Source organism: Meriones unguiculatus, chromosome X (genome assembly GCF_030254825.1).
Source record: "Meriones unguiculatus strain TT.TT164.6M chromosome X, Bangor_MerUng_6.1, whole genome shotgun sequence".
Classification (NCBI taxonomy): Eukaryota; Metazoa; Chordata; class Mammalia; order Rodentia; family Muridae; genus Meriones; species Meriones unguiculatus.
In genome coordinates this window covers 139,987,325-140,007,288 of record NC_083369.1, presented here as the reverse complement: position 1 = coordinate 140,007,288, position 19,964 = coordinate 139,987,325, and the positions used below count along the sequence as shown (strand labels likewise).

Below are 19,964 nucleotides of genomic sequence, written 5' to 3'. Positions count from 1 at the left end.
GGCTACAGTTGGGATACAAAGTAAATAAACTATAATTAATATCAAAAATAAAAATTTTATTAAAAAATAACTCTTACAACTCAATAATGAAAAGACAATTGATTTTAAAGCGAACAAAGGCTCTGCATAGCTATTTCTCCAAAGAAGGTATACAAATGGCAAGTAGATAAAAATTCACAGAATATTATTAACTCAAGAACTGTCAGTCGAAACTAGAGTTAGACATCATTTCACACATATTAGGAGAGCAGTCATCAAAATAAAATAATAAATATCAATCAGAGGAATAAGTAGAACCCTTGTACATAGCTGGTAGAAATGTAAAAGTGTTCAGCCTTGTAGAAGAACTTAAGCAGTTACTCAAAAAATTAGACATAAAGTTACCTATATGACAGTACAATTCAACTCCTAGCCACATATATACCCAAGCAAATGAGGACATGTCAATAAATAATTTGTATGTGAATTCTCATAGCAGCATTATTTATAGTAGCCAAAGGCATAAAAATTTTCAAATATCCATGTGCTGATAAATCAGTAAATAAATGTGTGGTATACAATGAAATATTATGCAGCCATAAAAGAAATGATGTATTGATACATGCTCCATAACAGACAAATATTAGAAACACTGTTTAGTGAAAGAAGCCAAATACAAAAAGCCAATATAATACATCTTCATGTATATGAAATATCTGGAATAGGCAAATAAACAGAGACTGAAAACAGAACATTAGCTGTTTAGGGTAAGGGAAAGAATAATATTTGATGGGGATAATAAAAATGTTTTACAATTAGATAGTGTTAATAATTATACAACCTGTGACTACATGAAAATCAATGAACCATATATATTTTAAATGATGGATTTTAAAGTTTGTAAAGTATTTTTAGAAAGTGAAAAGGGAGATGCTATATGCCCACAAATCAAGAGAAAGTTACTGTGCCCCTAAGAAAATATCTATTCACCAGGTTCAAAAAAAAGCAGACAGGAATTGTCACACAATGTGACACAATTCCCATGGAGGTACATGTTACAGCAATTTCATTCATGCATTTGATAACTATGAACAAGAATCAGGGCAGCTCGAGGTTACCTGCTGCTGCTTGAAGGCTTTAACAAGTATATCAATGTCTGTAAATGTGAGAGGAAACTTCAGTCGAGGACCAGTGTAGGAGTCAGGTACATCTACCAAGCCCACATATTCCTGTCTATCCCTGTTTTCACGAGTGGTGGTTTCAAACAGTCGAGTTACTAATGCTGAAAAGGAAAGACAAGAGGTGTAAGACGTAGAATCGACATTCTAATGCTTAAAAACACCCTCTTAAATACCTATCATGCAAGACACTGCTGCTATGAGTGTCAATGTAGAGCATGTGAAACTACGAGGAATAACTGATCCTGAGGCCAGTAACTACCATCATCCATTCTTGGAACTGTGCTTTGTCAAAGCAGTGAGCCCATTATCAATGGGGTGGAGCCCAAGAAGCACATGAAAAACTGGTCAGCTAAGGTATTTTAATGTTCTGACACTGAAGTTTTAATTCTTTTGTCCACTTTCACTTATCAGACTCTTACAAGCAAGGTTAAAAGCATGAACGATGCACTGCATTTGACTCAAACAGCTGCTGCTATTTGAATAGGCAAATAAACAGACTGAAAAATGGAACATTAGCTGTTTAGGGTAAGGGAAAGAATAATACTTGATATGTAAAATTTAAGCGCAACATTCAACTTTTCCCTTGTTAAATCATTCAAGGGATTTTACTTGGCTTTATTTGTTTTTCTACATACAAAGTTTCTTATGAAAATTTCTTTTTTCTCCTTAGGAACAAAGCAGATTAAATTTAAAGAACAAAACATAGACAGAAATAACCAAATTCCCCACCCCCAGGTATTTCTGTAAGGCAAACTGATAAGGCTGAGACCCAGTTATTTCTTGTCAAGTTGTTCATGAAACAAACCCTTAAACAGAAACATACACAATTTAAGCAGAGAAAGATGAAAGGTATGTGGTATACTAGTTGCAAGTAGCCTCAATAGTCTAACTTCTATCTATGCGTCTAAGACCGTGATTTTCATGTTTCCCCTTGCTATCAAGATCAGCTAAGCTCATAACTTATACTATCCTGAAAAATGTGATCCAAGGGCTACCAACCAGCTCCAAGTCCAGGTCTCAAAAGGCCTTATATGATTCCATGCTCTTTGTTTTGGAACATAGCCATTTCCATTAAGCCCAGGCTATCCTCCTAGAGAGTAACTATTACATGCAGCAGAATATCAACCCAGCCAAGGTTGTCCTAGATTAGCTAACAGCCAGCAGACCTCTAGATACATGAGTAAAACACTAGCCAAGATTTAAAGATCTGTCAAATCAACTATGCCAAGATCAGAAGTGTCCAGCTAATTTGTAGACTTGATAGGGAAAAAAAAAAAATAAAGAAGAAAACCTCACTGAGATATTGTGGCTACTTTGCAGTATTATTTCAGTAAGAAATAACTGATCCAGAGGACAATAAAATACTCTAATTCATTAAAACGTATTTGTTATGAAGGCTATAATCGTAAGTTATCTACAAAAATTCTATCTTTGGAGAACATTTAAAGTTAGTCACCTGTAGAACATAGGAAGCTAATAGATGTAGACAGAACGCAAGTTTCCGTGATCACTTATGATGAGCAATACAGTCAAGTAAATTTGAAAAATTGTTCTAAACGAAGAAACACTTAATAATTGTATCAAAATAGGTCCTAAATTGTGGTGTATAGGACATATTTTGTTGATAATTGATAATGCTTCATAAAAAGTGGAACTGATGTATAATAAAATCTATAGTTAATATACTCAGCAGATATAATTTTTCCTTTGGCTTCAGCCTGACATTTAAGAACAATTTATAGTTATATAATTTATGTTAGAAACCAGAAATGTAGAACCCCATGCTAAACTTTATTTTAGATTCATCATGTAGGCAATGAAGCCTAAGTAGTCTACCCAACTATCCTAATGATCATGCCATCAAATTTCAATTAAAAATTATCCTTCTGCAAAGGAAAGCTGAAATAGCAGGCAACTCTTAGGAAAGATAAATAACACCCCTCAACAAGAACTCCACAAGAAGCCCTAGCAGTTTCACTGTATCAGCTCACAGAGTCAGAAAGTTTTTGTTATAGATTATAAGAAATAAAGTCAACATGAAGCATGTATGATCAGAACTAAGGGATCTTGATTTTTAGCTGAGGTAGGTATTTATTACAAGACTATAGTGTTCATGGAAAAGGCTGTATAAGTTTTGAAATGTACCTGACTTTAAAATACAGATGCTAGCAGAAAAGGAAACAAAGTTTAATTACGTCAACACATATGGAGACACACATATAAATGCAGCCCCCTTTCAAGTTCTCAGAAACTTGGCAAGTCACTTTCTGTTGCCTATACCTACAGGATAATCCTTTTTTCAGGCTCTGTAATACAATAAAACATGCCTGAAGACGTCTCTAATTTAAAACATTCTCCTGGACTGCACATCAGCTCATACTGACATTTTTTATTAATTAATTTACTTTATATCCCGATTGGAGCTTCCCCTCCCTCCTCTCCTCCTATTCCCTCCCTCTCAACTCCCCTCCATTTTTATTTTTATTGTTTCCACTGTATTTTCAACTCTTGGACAACCCTTTCTTCTTTATCTTTCTGCTTTGGATAATCTTCCAAAAGATTATTTTCATCCTTCAAAACTCAGCAGGCTTCCAAGGTTGAGTCCCAAATATGATGATGATGATGATGATGATATTTCTTATAGCTGTGACTTACTGAATGCGTACTATGTACCAGGCCCTGTTATAAGCAGGTGAGGTCAAGAGGACCAACAGAAAAAACTAACCTAGTCCCATGGGGGCTTTCAGAGACGGAGACATCAACTAAGGAGTATACATGATCTGGACCTAGGCCTCCTGCACACATGTAGCCAGTGGGTGGCTTGGCCTTCAAATGGAGAGACTAATGAGTAAAGGGGGGTCTATTTCTAACATGGACTCTATTGCTTGCTTTTGGATTACTTCCCCCTGGCAGGGCTGTCTTGCCTGGCCTCGGGGGATGAGGATATGCTCAGCCCTGATATGACTTGATGTGCTGGAAAAGGATGGGGGTGGGGGAGCTCTCTTATTAATTAAATAATAAATTTAATTAATTAATTGATATTTATTCACTTTTTATCTACACTGCAGCCCCCTCACTCATCTCTTCCCAGTCCTACCCACCCTCCCTCTTCTCCCCCATATGCCCTTTCCCTAGTCCCTTGATAGGGGTGAAGCTCCTCCCCTTCTATCTGACCCTACCTTATCAGGTCTCATCAAGGCTGGCTGCATCATCTTCCTCTGTAGCCTGGAAAGGCTGCACCACCCAGGAGGAGGTGATCAAAGAGCCAGCTACTGAGTTCATGTCAGAGACAGCTCCTGATCCCCTTACTGGGGAACAGACTTGGAAACTGAGTAGCCAATGGGCTCTCTTTGAACAGGGGTTCTAGGTCCTCTCCGTGCATGGTCCTTAGTTAGAGTATTGGTCTCTGCAGGCCCCCTGGATCCAGGTATTTTGACTCTGTTGTTCTCCTTGTGGAGTTTCTGTCCCTTCCAGGTCTTTCTATCTCCCTCTTCTTCCATAAAGATTCTGGCACTCTACCCACAGTTTGGCTATGAGTCTCAGTATCTCCTTCGATACCTTGGTGGGTAAAGTCTTTCAGAGGTCCTCTGTGGAAGGCTAACGTCCTATTCCTTGTCTTCTCTTACTTCCAATGTCTATGTTTTTTTCTCATTTTATACATTAAATTGGGTGCAGTATTTAAGTAGAAAAATAGGATTCTATCCATAAACTCTGTATGCATATGGGTGGTGGTGTGTGTACAGATCTATGCATATGTGTGCAAGTGCCTGTGGAGACCAGAGGCCAACATCAGGTATCTTCCTCAATTTGCTCTCTATCTCAGTTTTTGAGACAGGGTCTCTCACGGAACCTAGAGGTCACTGATTTGCCTAGGTTGACTAGCTAACAAGCCCCATGGAGCCTCCTGTTTTTGCTTCTCCAGCACTGGATCTACAAGTGTATACCACTGTGCTAAGATTTTTATGGGAATGCTGGAGATCCAAATTCAGGTCCTCATGCTTGACCAAGCCCCAAACTCTTTTTTTAAAATCTATTCATTTATTTTACATCCCAACTAGTTTCTCCTCCCTCCTCTCTATCCAGTCTTTCCCCCAACTCCTCTCCCATCCAGTCCTCCATTTGTCTTTAGAAAAGGGCAAACCTCCTATGGATATCAACCAGCCATGCATATCAAATTGAAAGACTAGGCACTTCCTCTCCTATTAAGGATAGTCCAGAAGAGGCAACCCAGTAGGAGAAAAGGAGGAAAGTAGTCCCCAAACCCTTAGCCATTATGATTTTGACTATATATGAAAATGCATATATGCTATTTATATATTCTTAACTGATAATAGCAAGGAAACACAACTCTGTACGGCATGAATAAGAAACTACATCAACAATAAAAATTGTGTGCTAACCAAAAAATTAATTTTAAAAGATCATGAAAACGTTAGGTGTTTTTAAGTTAAGAAAATATTCCAGATGAGAGAGGGTGCTACAGCCAGGATACAAAGTGAATAAATAATAATAATAATAATAATAATAATAATAATAATAATGAAAAAAGAAAATACTCCATTTTCCTGGTCATTGGATTTTTCCCCTTGGCTAATAGCAAGTACATTCTATCAATGCCAGTGATTGATTGTTTTAAGAACAAAATAACATGTTGTCCTTTTAAAATCGATATTCATTCCTTCCATAAATTTAATAACCTTTATGCCTTAAAAAGTTTAGTGATACATTAATAAAAATTACTTTTCTAAGCCAATTCTTCAGTAAAACTACTCAATGTGAAATATTTGAGATTAATTTAATACTGATTTATGCATATGAATTTTTGTTTGAATGTATATAATGCACCACATACATGCCTGGTGCCCACAGAGGCAAAAAGATGGCATTGTAGTCACAGGCACAGCAGTTACAGATGGTTGTGAGCTGCCATGTAGGCACTAGGAAATGAACCTAAGTCATCTGCAAGAGTAGCAAGTATTTGTTTTGTTGTTGTTATTGTTGTTTTTTGTTTATTGAGACAGGATTTCTCTGTGTAGCCTTGACTGTCCTAGACTTGCTTTTCAGATCAGGCCAGCTTTGAACTCACAGACATCTGCTTGCCTCTGCCTCCCTGAGTGCTGGAATTACAGGTGTGTGATGCTGTACCTGGCTACAAGTGCTCTTGATGTTGGGCCATCTCTCGAGCCTCTGATAGGAAATATTAATCTATATTAAACCATTATCCTTTTACTGGGCTTTTATCAACATAAAAATTAGAAACAGAGATTCTCTCCTAATAACTAGTGTGTATCATGTATGAAAACTAATCTTTAACATTTCTAATGCTCTTGTAGCCTATAACTAATAAGCAATAATTCAATGAACGCAAGCAATATATATATGTATATATATGAAGATTTGTGCAACATTTAATTGGAATTAATCCTTACTTATTTTCTGGATAACTTTATGAACATGGATTTAAACTAATTAAATATAATAAAATATTAACACATTCAAATGTACCACTATAAGTTATTATAAGAAAATAACTTGAAAAAAAATTTTTGAGACAGGGTTTCTGTGTAGCCTTGGCTGTCCTGGACTTACTTTGTAGACCAGGCTGACTTCTAACTCACAGAGATCAGCCTACCTCTGTCTCTCTAGGTGCTGGGATTACAGGCATGTGCCACCACACCTGGCAGAAAATAACTTTTAAACAGTTGCCTTCACCCATGCTGCCATTTCTCCCTTCCCCACTGGATGATAATAAGGAAATTCTATCGCTGCCTATGATTAAAACTCAAAGAAAAGATCTTGTCTTCCATCTAGGCAGGGAAAAAGTATATTTTTAGGAAAAAAATTAAGTTCGTAATTTAATATCTGCTTATGTAACCAACATGTTACTTTGAAACCAAGGTCCACATATTGCTGGACAGAGAAAAGAACCATTTGATATTTATAATTATTTAATTTCCTAATTATAAATATAACTCAAAATCATCAGTGTCTATATAATTTTTTATTAAAAATCAAATAGAAGAATATTCCCTTTATATAATTATTTAATTAAATAAGTGATACTCGTTCCCATTAAATCACCAACAAAAAGACTACCTACTTTTCTGTTTTTGAGTGTATTTTTGCTGTCTCTAGCTAATGCAATGAGAAATGAAACTGACATAAGAGTGATAACTATTGTTTAGTTTAGTAGTAATCTGTTGATGTGATTAAAAAATAAACTCAAGAAAAACTCTAAAAATTTATGAAAACTAAATACAATACAGAGATTAACTGAACAGGTTTAAGTCATAATTTTATCATTGATAAGACAAATAACCTTGGACGATTACCCTCAAACCCTCAGGTTCTATACTCATAAAAGGTAAATAATAGTAGTTATCTTATTAGTTTGTCATGAATACTAGATAAAATTATGTAAATTATTGAAACACATGATACATGATAAAGTTTACTGAAAAACATTAATAACAATATATGACTTACTAGTAATATTTAGTAAAAGCACAAAATAAGATCTGGTCATAAAATTTTAATGTGATGCTACAAATAATTAATGGGAAGAAAATATGTTGTAAAATATCCTATTCACCATAGCAACAAAAAAATAAAATACTCTAGCACCATAAATATTAAAAAGATACTCCACAAGGAGAGCAACAGAACTGAAAAATCTGGGCACAGGGGTCTTATCTGAGACTGATACTCCAACCAATGATCATTCATGGATACAACCTAGAACCCCCGCACAGATGTAGCCCATGGCAGTTCAGTGTCCAAGTGGGTTCCATAGTAATGGGAACAGGGGCTGTCTCTGACATGAACTTACTGGCCTGCTTTTTGAGCACCTCTCACTGAGGGGGGAGCAGCCTTACCAGGCCACAGAGGAAAACAATGCAGCCATTCCTGATGAGACCTGATAGACTAGGATCAGAAGGAAGCAGAGGAAGACTTCCCCTATCAGTGGACTTGGGGAGGAAAATGGGTGGGGAAGGAGGAGGGAGTAGGGATTGGGAGGGGAGGCGGGAGCGAGTTACAGGGGGATAAAAGTGAATAAAGTGTAATTAGAAAAATAAAAATACAAAGAATTTAAATAGACAGATAGATAGATAAGATAGATAGATAGATAGATAGATAGATAGATAGATAGATAGATAGATAGATGGAGGTATTCCTAAAGAGCATAAATGTAAACTTTGTGGTCCAAGGAGACATTTTGGCTGATGGCAAGGCAGAAGAAAAGTCTAAATAACATTTGCATATGAATCAACCAACTTCCACCAGTCTCTACTTAAGCCCATGGCAATTTTGCCTTTTTTAACTTGAGAAGAAACTTGTAAATGCAGACTGGGAATTTGTATGTGGACTCTACTCTCTTTCAAGTCCTATGAACCTGTTTTAGCTCTGTAAGTAGAAGCACAGGGACATAAGTCCACATAACTGAGCTTTGCATAAGTTGTAACGTGCTTGCCAGCACAAGTACTACTTTAGGACGCCTCTCTCCTTTAGGACCAAAATGTCTTGAGATACTCTGCACTTCAAAAATCAGTCACTAGCCTGGCCTAATATCTGGGAATGTTAAATACTGTTCTGGCTGCTAAAAGATCTTAGCACTTCAATTAAGCAGGCCTAGGTGGAGGTTGTCTGGAATCCTTCCACCAAATAAGGTTGAAAAATCAACCTTCAAAACATGTGTATGATGGCATATGTCTGTTATTTCGGTGCTCAGTATACTGAGGCAGGATGATTATGATTTCAAAGCCAGCTTGATCTACATAGAAAGTTTAAAGTCACCTTATCTATGCTGAAACTCTGCCTCAGAAAATGAAAAGGAAGTGAAGAGGAGACAAAGGCAGGAAGATAGAGGAAGAGGAAAGGAATAAAGAAGGGAATGTATATGTTCACCAAAAGATATATACATAAATATGCACAGCAGCAAAATTATACTGCCAACTGAAAACAACCCAAGTACAATAAACAATAAAATGCATAAATTATAGTCTATTGTTAAAATGGAATTCCATTTAACAATAAGAATGAATTACAATAACATGCATGATCGTACAAATACAATGTTGAATAAAAGAAACTAAATTCAAGGTCTATTTTTATCTTTCTATGTCTACAGATATATTTAAAAAAACAAGTATAACTAACTTATGACACAGAAGTTCAAAAATAGTTCCATAGTGCAGAGGGAGTTGGGTTGTCTCTACATGAGGTATGAGAGAAGCTTCTGTGGCTCTAATAATGGTTGGAGGGTATTTTTTGAGATAAGATCCCATGTAGCAAAGATGATCTTGAATTTCTAATCCTCCTACCTCCTCCTCAAAAGCTGATATTGCAAGCATGTGTCTCCACAATTGATTTATGCAGTGTAACAGATTCAGCCCAAGACCCCCTGCATGCTAGGCACACACTCTACCAACTGAGCTATATCTCTAGTCATCATGTTTTATTCCTTTTTCTGAGTACTTCTTTTCTGGGTATGTTTTCTTTGAGAAAACTTCAATCATATATAATTTGTGTATTTTCCTATAATGTACATTATATTTCAAGGGAAACACAGCTCCTTTCTTTGAGAAGAAACATTCTGTTATATTCTTAAATCATATGCAAAGGGTTTTTTTTTTTTTTTTTCAAAATGCAGACTTTGAGCTTCTGAGTAAATATCTCTGAGCTGTAACCCAGCCATCTGTGGCTCTAAAACCCCACATAAAAGATTCTGATGAAGTGAGTCTAGACTGAAATATTAGATCATTAGCAGAATCATGTTTCATTTCATCAATATTACATTTCCTCCCCAAAATATTTTTGACCAAGAACATGAAGCACAAATGACTGTCTTCAAAATGCAGCTACCTAAAATCAAGAAAATGGCAAAGTACCTACTTCTCACCAGCTCCCACTCATCAGATTTGGTTATTCTGTCACTTAGAAAGCGCCTATGGATCTGTAAATGCTTCAATTAGTTTCATATGTATGTAACTGGCTCAAACCGTGGCACTAAAATACCACTCTTCTTACCACTTTAAAGAGTAATTCCAGGCTGGCAAGATGGTTCAGTGGGTAAAGTGCCTGCTGTCAACCCTGATGATATGAGTTCAATTCCTAAGATCTACATGGTAGAGAAAACGGAACACTACAAGTTGTCTTGTAACCTCCATACACATGCCATTGTAAAGTACAAATATCTCTCTTTCTGTATATATGTATATAGAGATAGATTTGAGAGAAAGAAGGAGAGCAAGAGAGAAGAAAATTTTAGAAAAACAAAAACGTATTTGTCAGATTATTTAAAGATTGTCTAAGGGGATTAAGCAGATGGCTTAGTGGGTAAGAGAACTTGCTGTACAAGCTTGAGGACCTAAGTGTGGTTAACTTTTCAGTCTAGCTAAAAACTTCTAAGCTCCCACACAAAAAGCCAGGTATGGCTGCATACTTCTGTGACTTCATCACTGGTGGAAGCCAGAGATAGGAGGACTGCTGGGTCTTGCTATATAGTGAGCTCCACATTCAATGAGAGACTCTGTGCACATATCACACATACACAAAGGGGTTTCCTAAATTCCTTGCATGTTAGTAAATAAAAATAAAATGGTCAGCCCAAGTTTTTTTTTTAACAGCTTTTAGGCTTGGAATCTATTTTGTAAATAACAGACAGATCTTATTCAGCAAGAAAAATATATGTGTTGTGGATAATTATAATTTTAAACTGCTATACTGCCGGAATATGATTCAAAATGATTATAAAGATGATAGACAAATTGATGATATAAACATAGTATAGAAAATATCTTAGTTCAGTTTATGCTATTACAGCAGAATATCACAAACTGGATAATTTAAAGCAAAATATAAGTTTATGAATGGGCCTGGTTGTTTTCTGATTCTTTTAAATTCTGGTTCAGAAAAAAAAAATCAAACTAAAATGAGTTCTTGTATACCTGAAGTCTGAAACTGTTGCCAACATTAAAGGCAACTATAAAAACCATTAGTGTATATTACAGACTTTTAAATATTCAGATATAAATAAGAAATAACATATAAATCACTCAGTCATTATACCAAAACAATCTAAGGGTTCTAACATTTGAGAAGTCTAATATCGTGGAGAAATGTTTGGTGAGGACTTTAGGATGTAAGTTATAATGTGACTGACAACACCCCATAGCAAAAACAGGTGCAAGGAAGAGGAACAGGGTTTCAGTTTGACAGTATAATTTTGCTGCTGTGCATATTTATGTACATATATCTTTTGGTGAACATATTTGGTAACCATACTTCATAAGGTCACCACTGATCAAACAATGAATTCATTATGGGGGACCCTCTAACTTAAACAGTTTTTACAGGTCCCACTTTTCAAAATGTTGTATGAATTCTAGGGGAAATTTTTAGACACAGCAAACATAAAGACTAGAGAGTGAGGAAAAGGGTTTACATATAATCTAACTTGATGCCACTGCACAAACTACTCAGAATACTTTAATTTCTCAGCAAAGAAGTTTTGTTGGTAAAATATAAGATCTTCTTTACTAAGCTACTATGTTATATCAGCAGATTGTTGTTCAAGACAAAGCATTAACAAATGAATCCTGAATATTATTTTTTAATTAAATGCTGATGTAGCAAATCCTATCCAGAGAGGAAAATACAAGTTGAACTGATTTTGTTAGTTGTTGGGAATCATCTAGACAAGAAAAGTAAGCATCTTTTAATTGCATGTTATCTCCCATTTTCATTTACATTTTTTTATGAAGGCAATTTAATATCTAATAACTGCTTTTCAAAGGACTATACTTTAGGAGTAGAATGATTGTTTGGCAGTTAAGAGGACATACTGTTGTTGCAGAGGACCTGAGTTCAGTTCCCAGTATCTATATTGCAGGGCTCACAACCTCCTGCAGTTCCAGCTGCAGGGGAGCCAATGTCCCCTTTTGGCCTCTGTGAAATTGTACTTACCTGCACAAACACAGAAATGCACACACACATACACGTAATTTAAAAATAAGAATGGCTAAAACATTTAAATTCTAAACTGTTTTTCACTTACCTGAATCTTCTTTAGGTCCCTTTGTATAGTTTTCCAACATGAAAGAAAAGAAGTTGGAGAGCTGTACAAAAGAAAATGATATAAATCATTAATAAAGAATAAGGAGTCACGACAACAAATAGCAGGGTGCTATACAAGTCCCTAACTCTCATGATGTGCTCATCTTCCGGCTACAATACATGCCAAGAGTCACAGATAGACAGAGCCTCACAGAGGTGCATAAAGAATTACATATGAATTCCTCCTGGGAAGTTGCCCATACTCTGCTCATACAGTGAAACAAGAATAAAAGAACCCAATCCTCCACCTCCTTGCCATGCATGGGACAAGATGTATTTCACATTTATGCATGTCTCTTGGTATCAGACTGAAGTTATACTGATCCAGAAAGAATAGTTCTTCCTTGCTTCTTTGCTAGTTCTGTCTTGCTTTCTTTATTTCCTTTTAATTTATTCAACTTCATATGGAAAAACTAAAAAACCAGAATAGCTAAAACAATCCTGTACAAAAAAGATCTTCTGGAGGTATCTCCATCCCTGATCTCAAATTGTACTATACAGCAACAGTAATGAAAACTGCATGGTACTGGCATAGAAACAGAATGGTGGATCAATGGAATCAAATTGAAGATCCAGATAGAAACCCACACAGCTACAGAAACTTAATTTTTGACAAAGATGTCAAAACCATACAATGGAAAAACGAAAGCATCTTCAACAAATGGTGCTGGTCTAACTGTATGTCTACATGTAGAAACATGAAAATAGATCCATACTGATCACCCTGCACAAAGTTAAAGTCGAAGTGGATCAAAGACTCAACATAAAACCAGAGACAGTAAACCTGTTAGAAGAAAAAGTAGGGAAGAGCCTTGACCTCACTGGCATAGGAGACAACCTCCTGAACAGAACATCAACAGCACAAGCTCTAAGATCAACAATTAATAAAAAGAACTTCATGAAACTGAAAAGCTTTTATAAAGCAGACGGCCCTGTCATCAGAACAAAACAACAGCCTACAGACTGGGTAAGGTCTTAACCAACACTATATTTGACAGAGGGCTAATATCCAGAATATATAAAGAACTCAAGAAGTTAAACATCAACAAACTAAGTAATCCAATTAAAAAAAATGGGATACAGAGATAAATAGAGAATTCTCAATAGAGGAATGGCAGAGAAACACTTAAATAAATGTTCAACATTCTTAGTCATTAGGGAAATGCAAATCAACCCCCTCCTTGAGATTTCAACTCACACCCATCAAGAATGGCTAAGATCAAAAACTCGAGGGATGATGCACGTTGGAGAGGATGTGGAGAAAGGGAAACGCTCCTCTGTTGCTGGTAGAAATGTAAACTTGTACAACCATTTGGAAAACAATCTGGCAGTTCCTCAGAAAATGAGGAATAGTGCTACCTCAAGATCCAGCTATACCACTCCTAGGCATATAACCAAAAGATGCCCCACCATTCAAAAAGGACATTTGCTCAACCATATTCATAGCAGCTCTATTCATAATTGCCAGAATCTGGAAACAACCTAGATGTCCCTCAACGGAGGAATGGATAAAGTGTGATACATTTACACGATGAAATACTACTCAGCAATTAAAAACAAGAAATCAGAGACAGTCCCTGTTCCCCTTATTAGGGAACCCACTTGGATACTGAGCTGCCATGGGCTACATCTGGGCAGGGGTTCTAGGTTATATCCAGGAATCGTCCTTTATTGGAATATCACTCTCAGAAAAGACCCCTGTGCCCAGAATTTTTGGTTCTGTTGCTCTCCTTGTGGAGCTCCTGTCCCCTCCAGGTCTCACTATCTCCCCCTTATTTCATAAGATTCTCTGCACTCTGCCCACAATTTGGCTATTAGTCTCAGCATCTGCTTTGATACACTGCTGGGTAGTCTTTCAGAGGCTCTCAGTGGTAGGCTCCTGTCCAGTTCAGTTGCTGGCTCTTTGATCACCTCCCCCTGAGGGGGGAGCAGCCTTGCCAGGCTACAGAGGAAGACAATGCAGTCACTCCTGATGAGACCTGATAGGCTAGGTTCAGATGGGAGGGGAGGAAGACCTCCCCTATCAGTGGACTTGGAGAGGGTCATGGGAGAAGATGAGGGAGGGAGGGTGGGATTGAGAGGGAATGAGGGAGGAGGCTATAGCTGGGATACAAAGTAAATAAACTGTAATTAATATAAAAAATAAAAATAAATAAATTTAAAAAAAGAAATTATGATATTTGCAGGCAAATGGTGGGAACTAGAAAAGATCATCCTGAGTGAGGTATCCCAGAAGCAGAAAGACATATATGGTATATACCCACTTAAAAGTGAATATTAGACATATAATATAGGATAAAAACACTAAAATCTATAGCCCTAAAGAAGCTATATAACAAGGAGGACCCTAGGGAAGATGCTTAATCCTCATTCAGAAGGACAAACAGGATAGACATCAGAAGTAGAAGACAAGGAATAGGACGTTAGCCTTCCACAGAGGACCTCTGAAAGATTTTACCCACCAAGATAGTGAAGGAGATCCTGAGACTCATAGCCAAACTTTGGGCAGAATGCCAGAATCCTTATGGAAGAAGAGGGAGAAAGAAATACCTGGAGGGGACAGGAGCTCCACAAGGAAAGCAACAGAGCCAAAATACCTGGGCCCAGGGGTACCCTGCCAAGACTGATACTCCAATCAAGGACCATGCATGGAGAGGACCTAGACTCCCTGTTCAAACAAATCCCATTGGCTGCTCAGTTTCCAAGTGTATTCCCCAGTAAAGGGTTAAGAGGTTGTCTCTGACATGAACTCAGTGGCGGGCTCTTTGATCACGTCCCCTGGGTGGTGCAGCTTTTCCAGGGCACAGAGGAAGATGATGCAGCCAGCCTTGATGAGACCTGATAAACTAGGGTCAGATAGAAGGGGAGGAGGATCTCCCTTATTGGTGGACTAGGGGAGGGGCATAGGGGGAGAACAAGGAGGGAGGATGGAATTGGGAGGAGATGAGGGAGGGGGGGCCACAACCAGGATACAAATTGAATAAATTGTAATAAATAATAATATAAAAAATAATAAATGTTCCCATTCATAAAGTACTGACTTTATTTACCACTGGGAAATGTGCTCTAAAAATAAAAAAGGACTATTTTTTTCAATAGCTAGTTCTAAAACAATGTCATTACAGACTCTATGAAAGTATTTCATGAAGGTGCCTCAGCTTTATACAGACCCATAGTTTCATTCTTTTAAAAGAAGAAGGGGGGGAGATGCTTGCCAAACAGACCTGCATTTGTCCTTGCTCATCAGCATATTCAATAGACTGGAAGACAGCGAGGGCATAATGTTGTCTGGCCCTCAGTCGAGCTCTGTACCGTCGGTACCACCTTTGGATGACTAAGGCAGCTTTCAGCACTGCAGACCAACAGGATATGAAAGGCAGAGAAAAACAATTACAAACAGCTTTAGGGAAAGCAGGTGCTTTAACAAAACAAAACAAAAATATAATCAATTTCTTAGTGCTACAAAACAGGAAAATTATAAACAATGAGATTGACCTTTATGCTTTTTATATAGTAGTCTTAAATCTTAAACACTCAAAGAGCTCCAGAGAACAATGATGTCATAGCCATTAACAGCAGAAGTTTTAAAGTAAGATTGCCTGAACTTGATGTTGCTTGGCTGTCACTCACTAGGAAAAGGAGTATATACTTGCAGTGCATACATATCATCAAGTATCTTGTCACTATTAAAAGCAATGGATTAAATAAACCCTTGAAAATATGGGTATGCTGGTTACTATTTCTCAACATGATACAAACCCAGATATGTATGAGACTAGGGAAACTTAATTGAAAAAAAAATGCCTCTGTATGATGGGCCTGTGGGGTATTACCTTGATTATGATTGATGTTAAAAAGCAAAGCCCATTGTGGGTAGTATCAACTTAGGGGAGGTGGTATAAGAAAGCAAACTGAATAAGCCAGGAGGAGCAAGCCATTAAGCAATACTACTACATGGCCTCTCCATAAGATCCTGCCTCTAGGCTCAGTCTCAGCTTCCCTAAGAGTTCTTGTATTCATCAAGTACAGAGGTACTGTTCAGCACGGTTAACTGAGTAATTAATAGAGTCTGTGTTGTCTTCTAACACCATGAAGCTTATCTACTTATGCTGATATGTGAAAACAGTAAAAATCTGAACAGATCTGACTCAAGGGCCCAAGCATTTTACCACCAAAGACATGCTGACCCATTGCTATGCCTCAGTTTCCTCATTTATACAATGATATAGTAAAAAAAAAAATGATCACTGGAGTTTCATCTACTTAGTATTAAAAATGTCAAAAATAGATCACAAATCTTGCTTCTAATTAATAATAAAACAGTCTACTTTAAAACTATTAGTGCCCACAAATATCATCATATCCACACTACATATAAGAAACCTGAGTTCAGAACAGCAAGCACATTGTTCAAAGTCACCTAGTAAAGACAACTCTAGGTCCAAACCCTGAGTTCTGTTTACTAGGGCCAGTTACTTCATTGCCTAATCCATTTGTACCCTTCTTTCCTTTGAATAATAACCACTTAAATACTAAGTGCCTAGGATGGTTTGTCAGTAACTGGACACTGACTACATATATCACACTTTCTGCACCTTCCCAACACAAGCAGAAATAGGAGATAACAGCCTTCTTCTGTCTCTGCTTAGTCTCTGTGCAGGGCATGGTTGGAATCCTATCCTGAATGGAGAAGTTACTGCTTTCTCTGGTAAACAAATGCCATCAACTAGGTTCTATTTTGAGACAAGGCAGAAAGACGGTTGGAAGCTTCCTCCCAGCTGGCTAGCTATCTTAGTGCCAAAAGGTGCTATGTAGAATTTGGGGGCAGGGGAAGGGAGAAAAGTCATCAAACTTCTTTTGGGGGGATGGGGGTTGAGACAAGGTTCAACCTTGTGTATAGCCTTGGCTGTCCTGGACTCACTTTGTAGTCCAGGCTGGCCTGGAACTCACAGAGATACACCTGCTTGTGCCTCCCAAGTGCTGGGATTAAAAGCATGCACCACCACACCTGGCTTGTCATCAACAGTCTTTCTCAGCTGTTAACTAGGAAGGCTACAATGCATTATGCCAGGCAAGATATGCACACTGGTACAAGAGTAGCATGACTGTTATGGAAGTAACTAAGCAGTTTATGATTGGATTTGAGGCCTACTCCAAAGGAGGAAGATCATGCCTGACACTATAAACCTGGTTGTTTGCTTATGGCTGAGAAGATCATACGCCCAAGGATAAAACTTATGACTACTGTTTGGCAAAATGGACATGATACCAAACTGCTTTCTAAATATTTGTGTTTATATCCATAGATTGATACTGCCTTCTGTATGGGACATAGAAGTTTCTGTGTGCAGTGGAAAATGATTAATGCAAAGAGACAAGGTACTGTTAATAAATGACTTTTAAAAATATATTTTAAAGTTTATATGTATGAGTATTTTCCCTACATATATTTATGTACACCAGATACATATCTGGTGAAACTAGAGTTATGTGTGGTTTGTGAGCTACCACATGTGTACTTGGAACCAAACCTGGGTTCCATGTAAGAACAACAAGAGTTCATAACTACTGAGTTATTTCTTCATTCCTGTGACTTTTGAGTGCTTGTCCTAAATGGGACATCTATATCACCCCCTCCAAGACTAAGGAAGCATAAAGGAATAAGGAGGAGAAATAATAACAGAACTAGAGGATGAGAAAGAGAGCATTGTGAATTGCTATCTTTTGGACATGCTGGCTGTTACATACATGAACTCAAATCAGTGGGGTTACCTGCACATGACTGGGCTCATCAACGTACTGCCATGGATGGAATAGGAGTCCACGTGGCCCTACCCCTCCATGAAGAACTATAAGCAGTAAACGATTGCTATGGGAGGTGGGAGTCATATTCCTGAGTGGTATAGCCACTGGTAAATCATCCTCACTCAAGTAAATAACCTGCAACCCATGCTAAAACAAACAACCCTAATGAAATGTGTAGCACATATTTTATTTTATTTAATGACTCAAGCCTTTAATCCAAGCATCTGGGAGGCAGAAGCAGGCAGATCATTGTGAGTTCCAGTGCAGCCAGGGCTACACACAGAGATTCTATCATGAAAAAAAAAAAAAGTATGACACACAAAAAGACAGAAAATTAGAAAGGGGATTTGTTGGGAAAAGAAGTCCAGTGTGGGAAGGTAAAAGAGAAAATGAAGGGGGAAATATGATCAAAATACATTTTATATGTAAAGAATTATTAAAGAATTAAAATGACTAAAACAACAACAACCAAAAGGAAAGAATGAAAAAGAAAACAAAATGGAATTCCAGCATATTTGAGGTTGGAGGAACATACCTCACTTGCCTGCCATGCCTATCCTGCACTAAGCCCTGTGTTAAATCCCCGGTCCTGCATAAAACTAGGTGTGGTGGCAAGCAGTTGTAATCCCAGCACTCAGAAAGCGGAGGCAGAGCAGCAGAAGTTCAGTGGTCCTTAGCTACAAAGCAAGTTAAAGGGCAGCTTTGACTGTATGACACCCTATTCTAACAAAGAAAGACTTCCAGCACAGTTAACACGGTGAAGGATGCCTACCTAGAGGCAGTATTCCTTTCATATGTTTCTACTGAGAATAGTACATGAGACGAGGAGAGGGAATCTGAGGTGAGAGTATGTTGCCATTCTCCATGCTACCTCATGATTTGTGGCTGATTCCAAATACCATGTTGGGTTTATACGGCACAATGTTTATACAAACTAGGTTCTAGAATTAAAGATATGAGTCTGGCTCCTGCATTTTCTCACTGACAAGCAGGGTTACTCTAAACAATTTATCTCTGGTTCTCAGTTGCCTTATTTTGCAAACTATGGCTAATGATAATGCATAGGAAGGATTAAATCAAATCAAGTTATCTCCATCAGCATGTCTAGCATAAGGCAAATGTTCCTGATTTGTCTTGTGTCTTCCTCACCAACATCTATCTTGGATTTTTTAAAATTTCTTGCAAAATATCACAATAATAATCACTACCGGAGGCAAGGATTTATTTTGAAAACAAACAAGTAGAAACAACTTGGCAATAGTAAAAGCCATTTGGGCTGGGGAAAAAATGGACAAGTAACTTACTAAACTTATGCTGATGATTCCCAAGGGCTACATATGGCAGTAAACTTTTTTCTACTGCGTGGAATTTATGAGCTCAGGAAAAGGTACCTTCTCACACATTGAAGCAGCAAGACCTAAAGCAGTGCTAAGCTGTTCAAGAAGAGGAGAGCTAAAAAACACAGATCTTCACCTCATATTTGGGTTCTACCTTGTGCTACGTTGGAATTTTCTGATCAGAGGATGACCATCAGCTGGCTAGTGTTGCCCTGCAGTGTGTTGGTGGGCTCTCAAGTCATCAGGCAGGGTTTTAGATTCCTGCTATTGGTATGCCTAACCCTGTCCTATCAATCTCCTTCCCTCTCCTGGGGAGGTTTCTGAGGAAGCTGAATGGTCAAAAAGACAACAGTAGGGTTTGGATCAAAACCCACATTATTGATCAACTGTGGTCCAAGTATTCAAAATACCAGTGTAGAACTCTGGCAGAAGCCTGAGTTGGAGGACCCTGAAAGCTGGAAGCTTGAGATCTAAGCAGGTCCTATTTTTCTTACTCAACTGAGACCAGCCCCACCCCTTGCCCTCTAATTTCAGTCATATTTCCCCA

The 19,964-nt window shown here is 37.6% G+C and overlaps 1 protein-coding gene across 1 annotated transcript in view; it reads right to left on the bottom strand.

The window, feature by feature from the left end:
• The window catches only part of Ppef1 (protein phosphatase with EF-hand domain 1), a 162,078-nt gene that overhangs the window by 49,815 nt on the left and 92,299 nt on the right, over positions 1–19,964 (bottom strand). The window contains exons 5-7 of the mRNA XM_060374989.1: positions 15,500–15,627; positions 12,217–12,277; positions 1,098–1,261 (exon numbers count right to left, since the gene is read on the bottom strand). Of these exons, the coding sequence (XP_060230972.1) occupies positions 1,098–1,261; positions 12,217–12,277; positions 15,500–15,627 (353 nt within the window). The remainder of the gene's footprint in view (positions 1–1,097; positions 1,262–12,216; positions 12,278–15,499; positions 15,628–19,964) is intronic.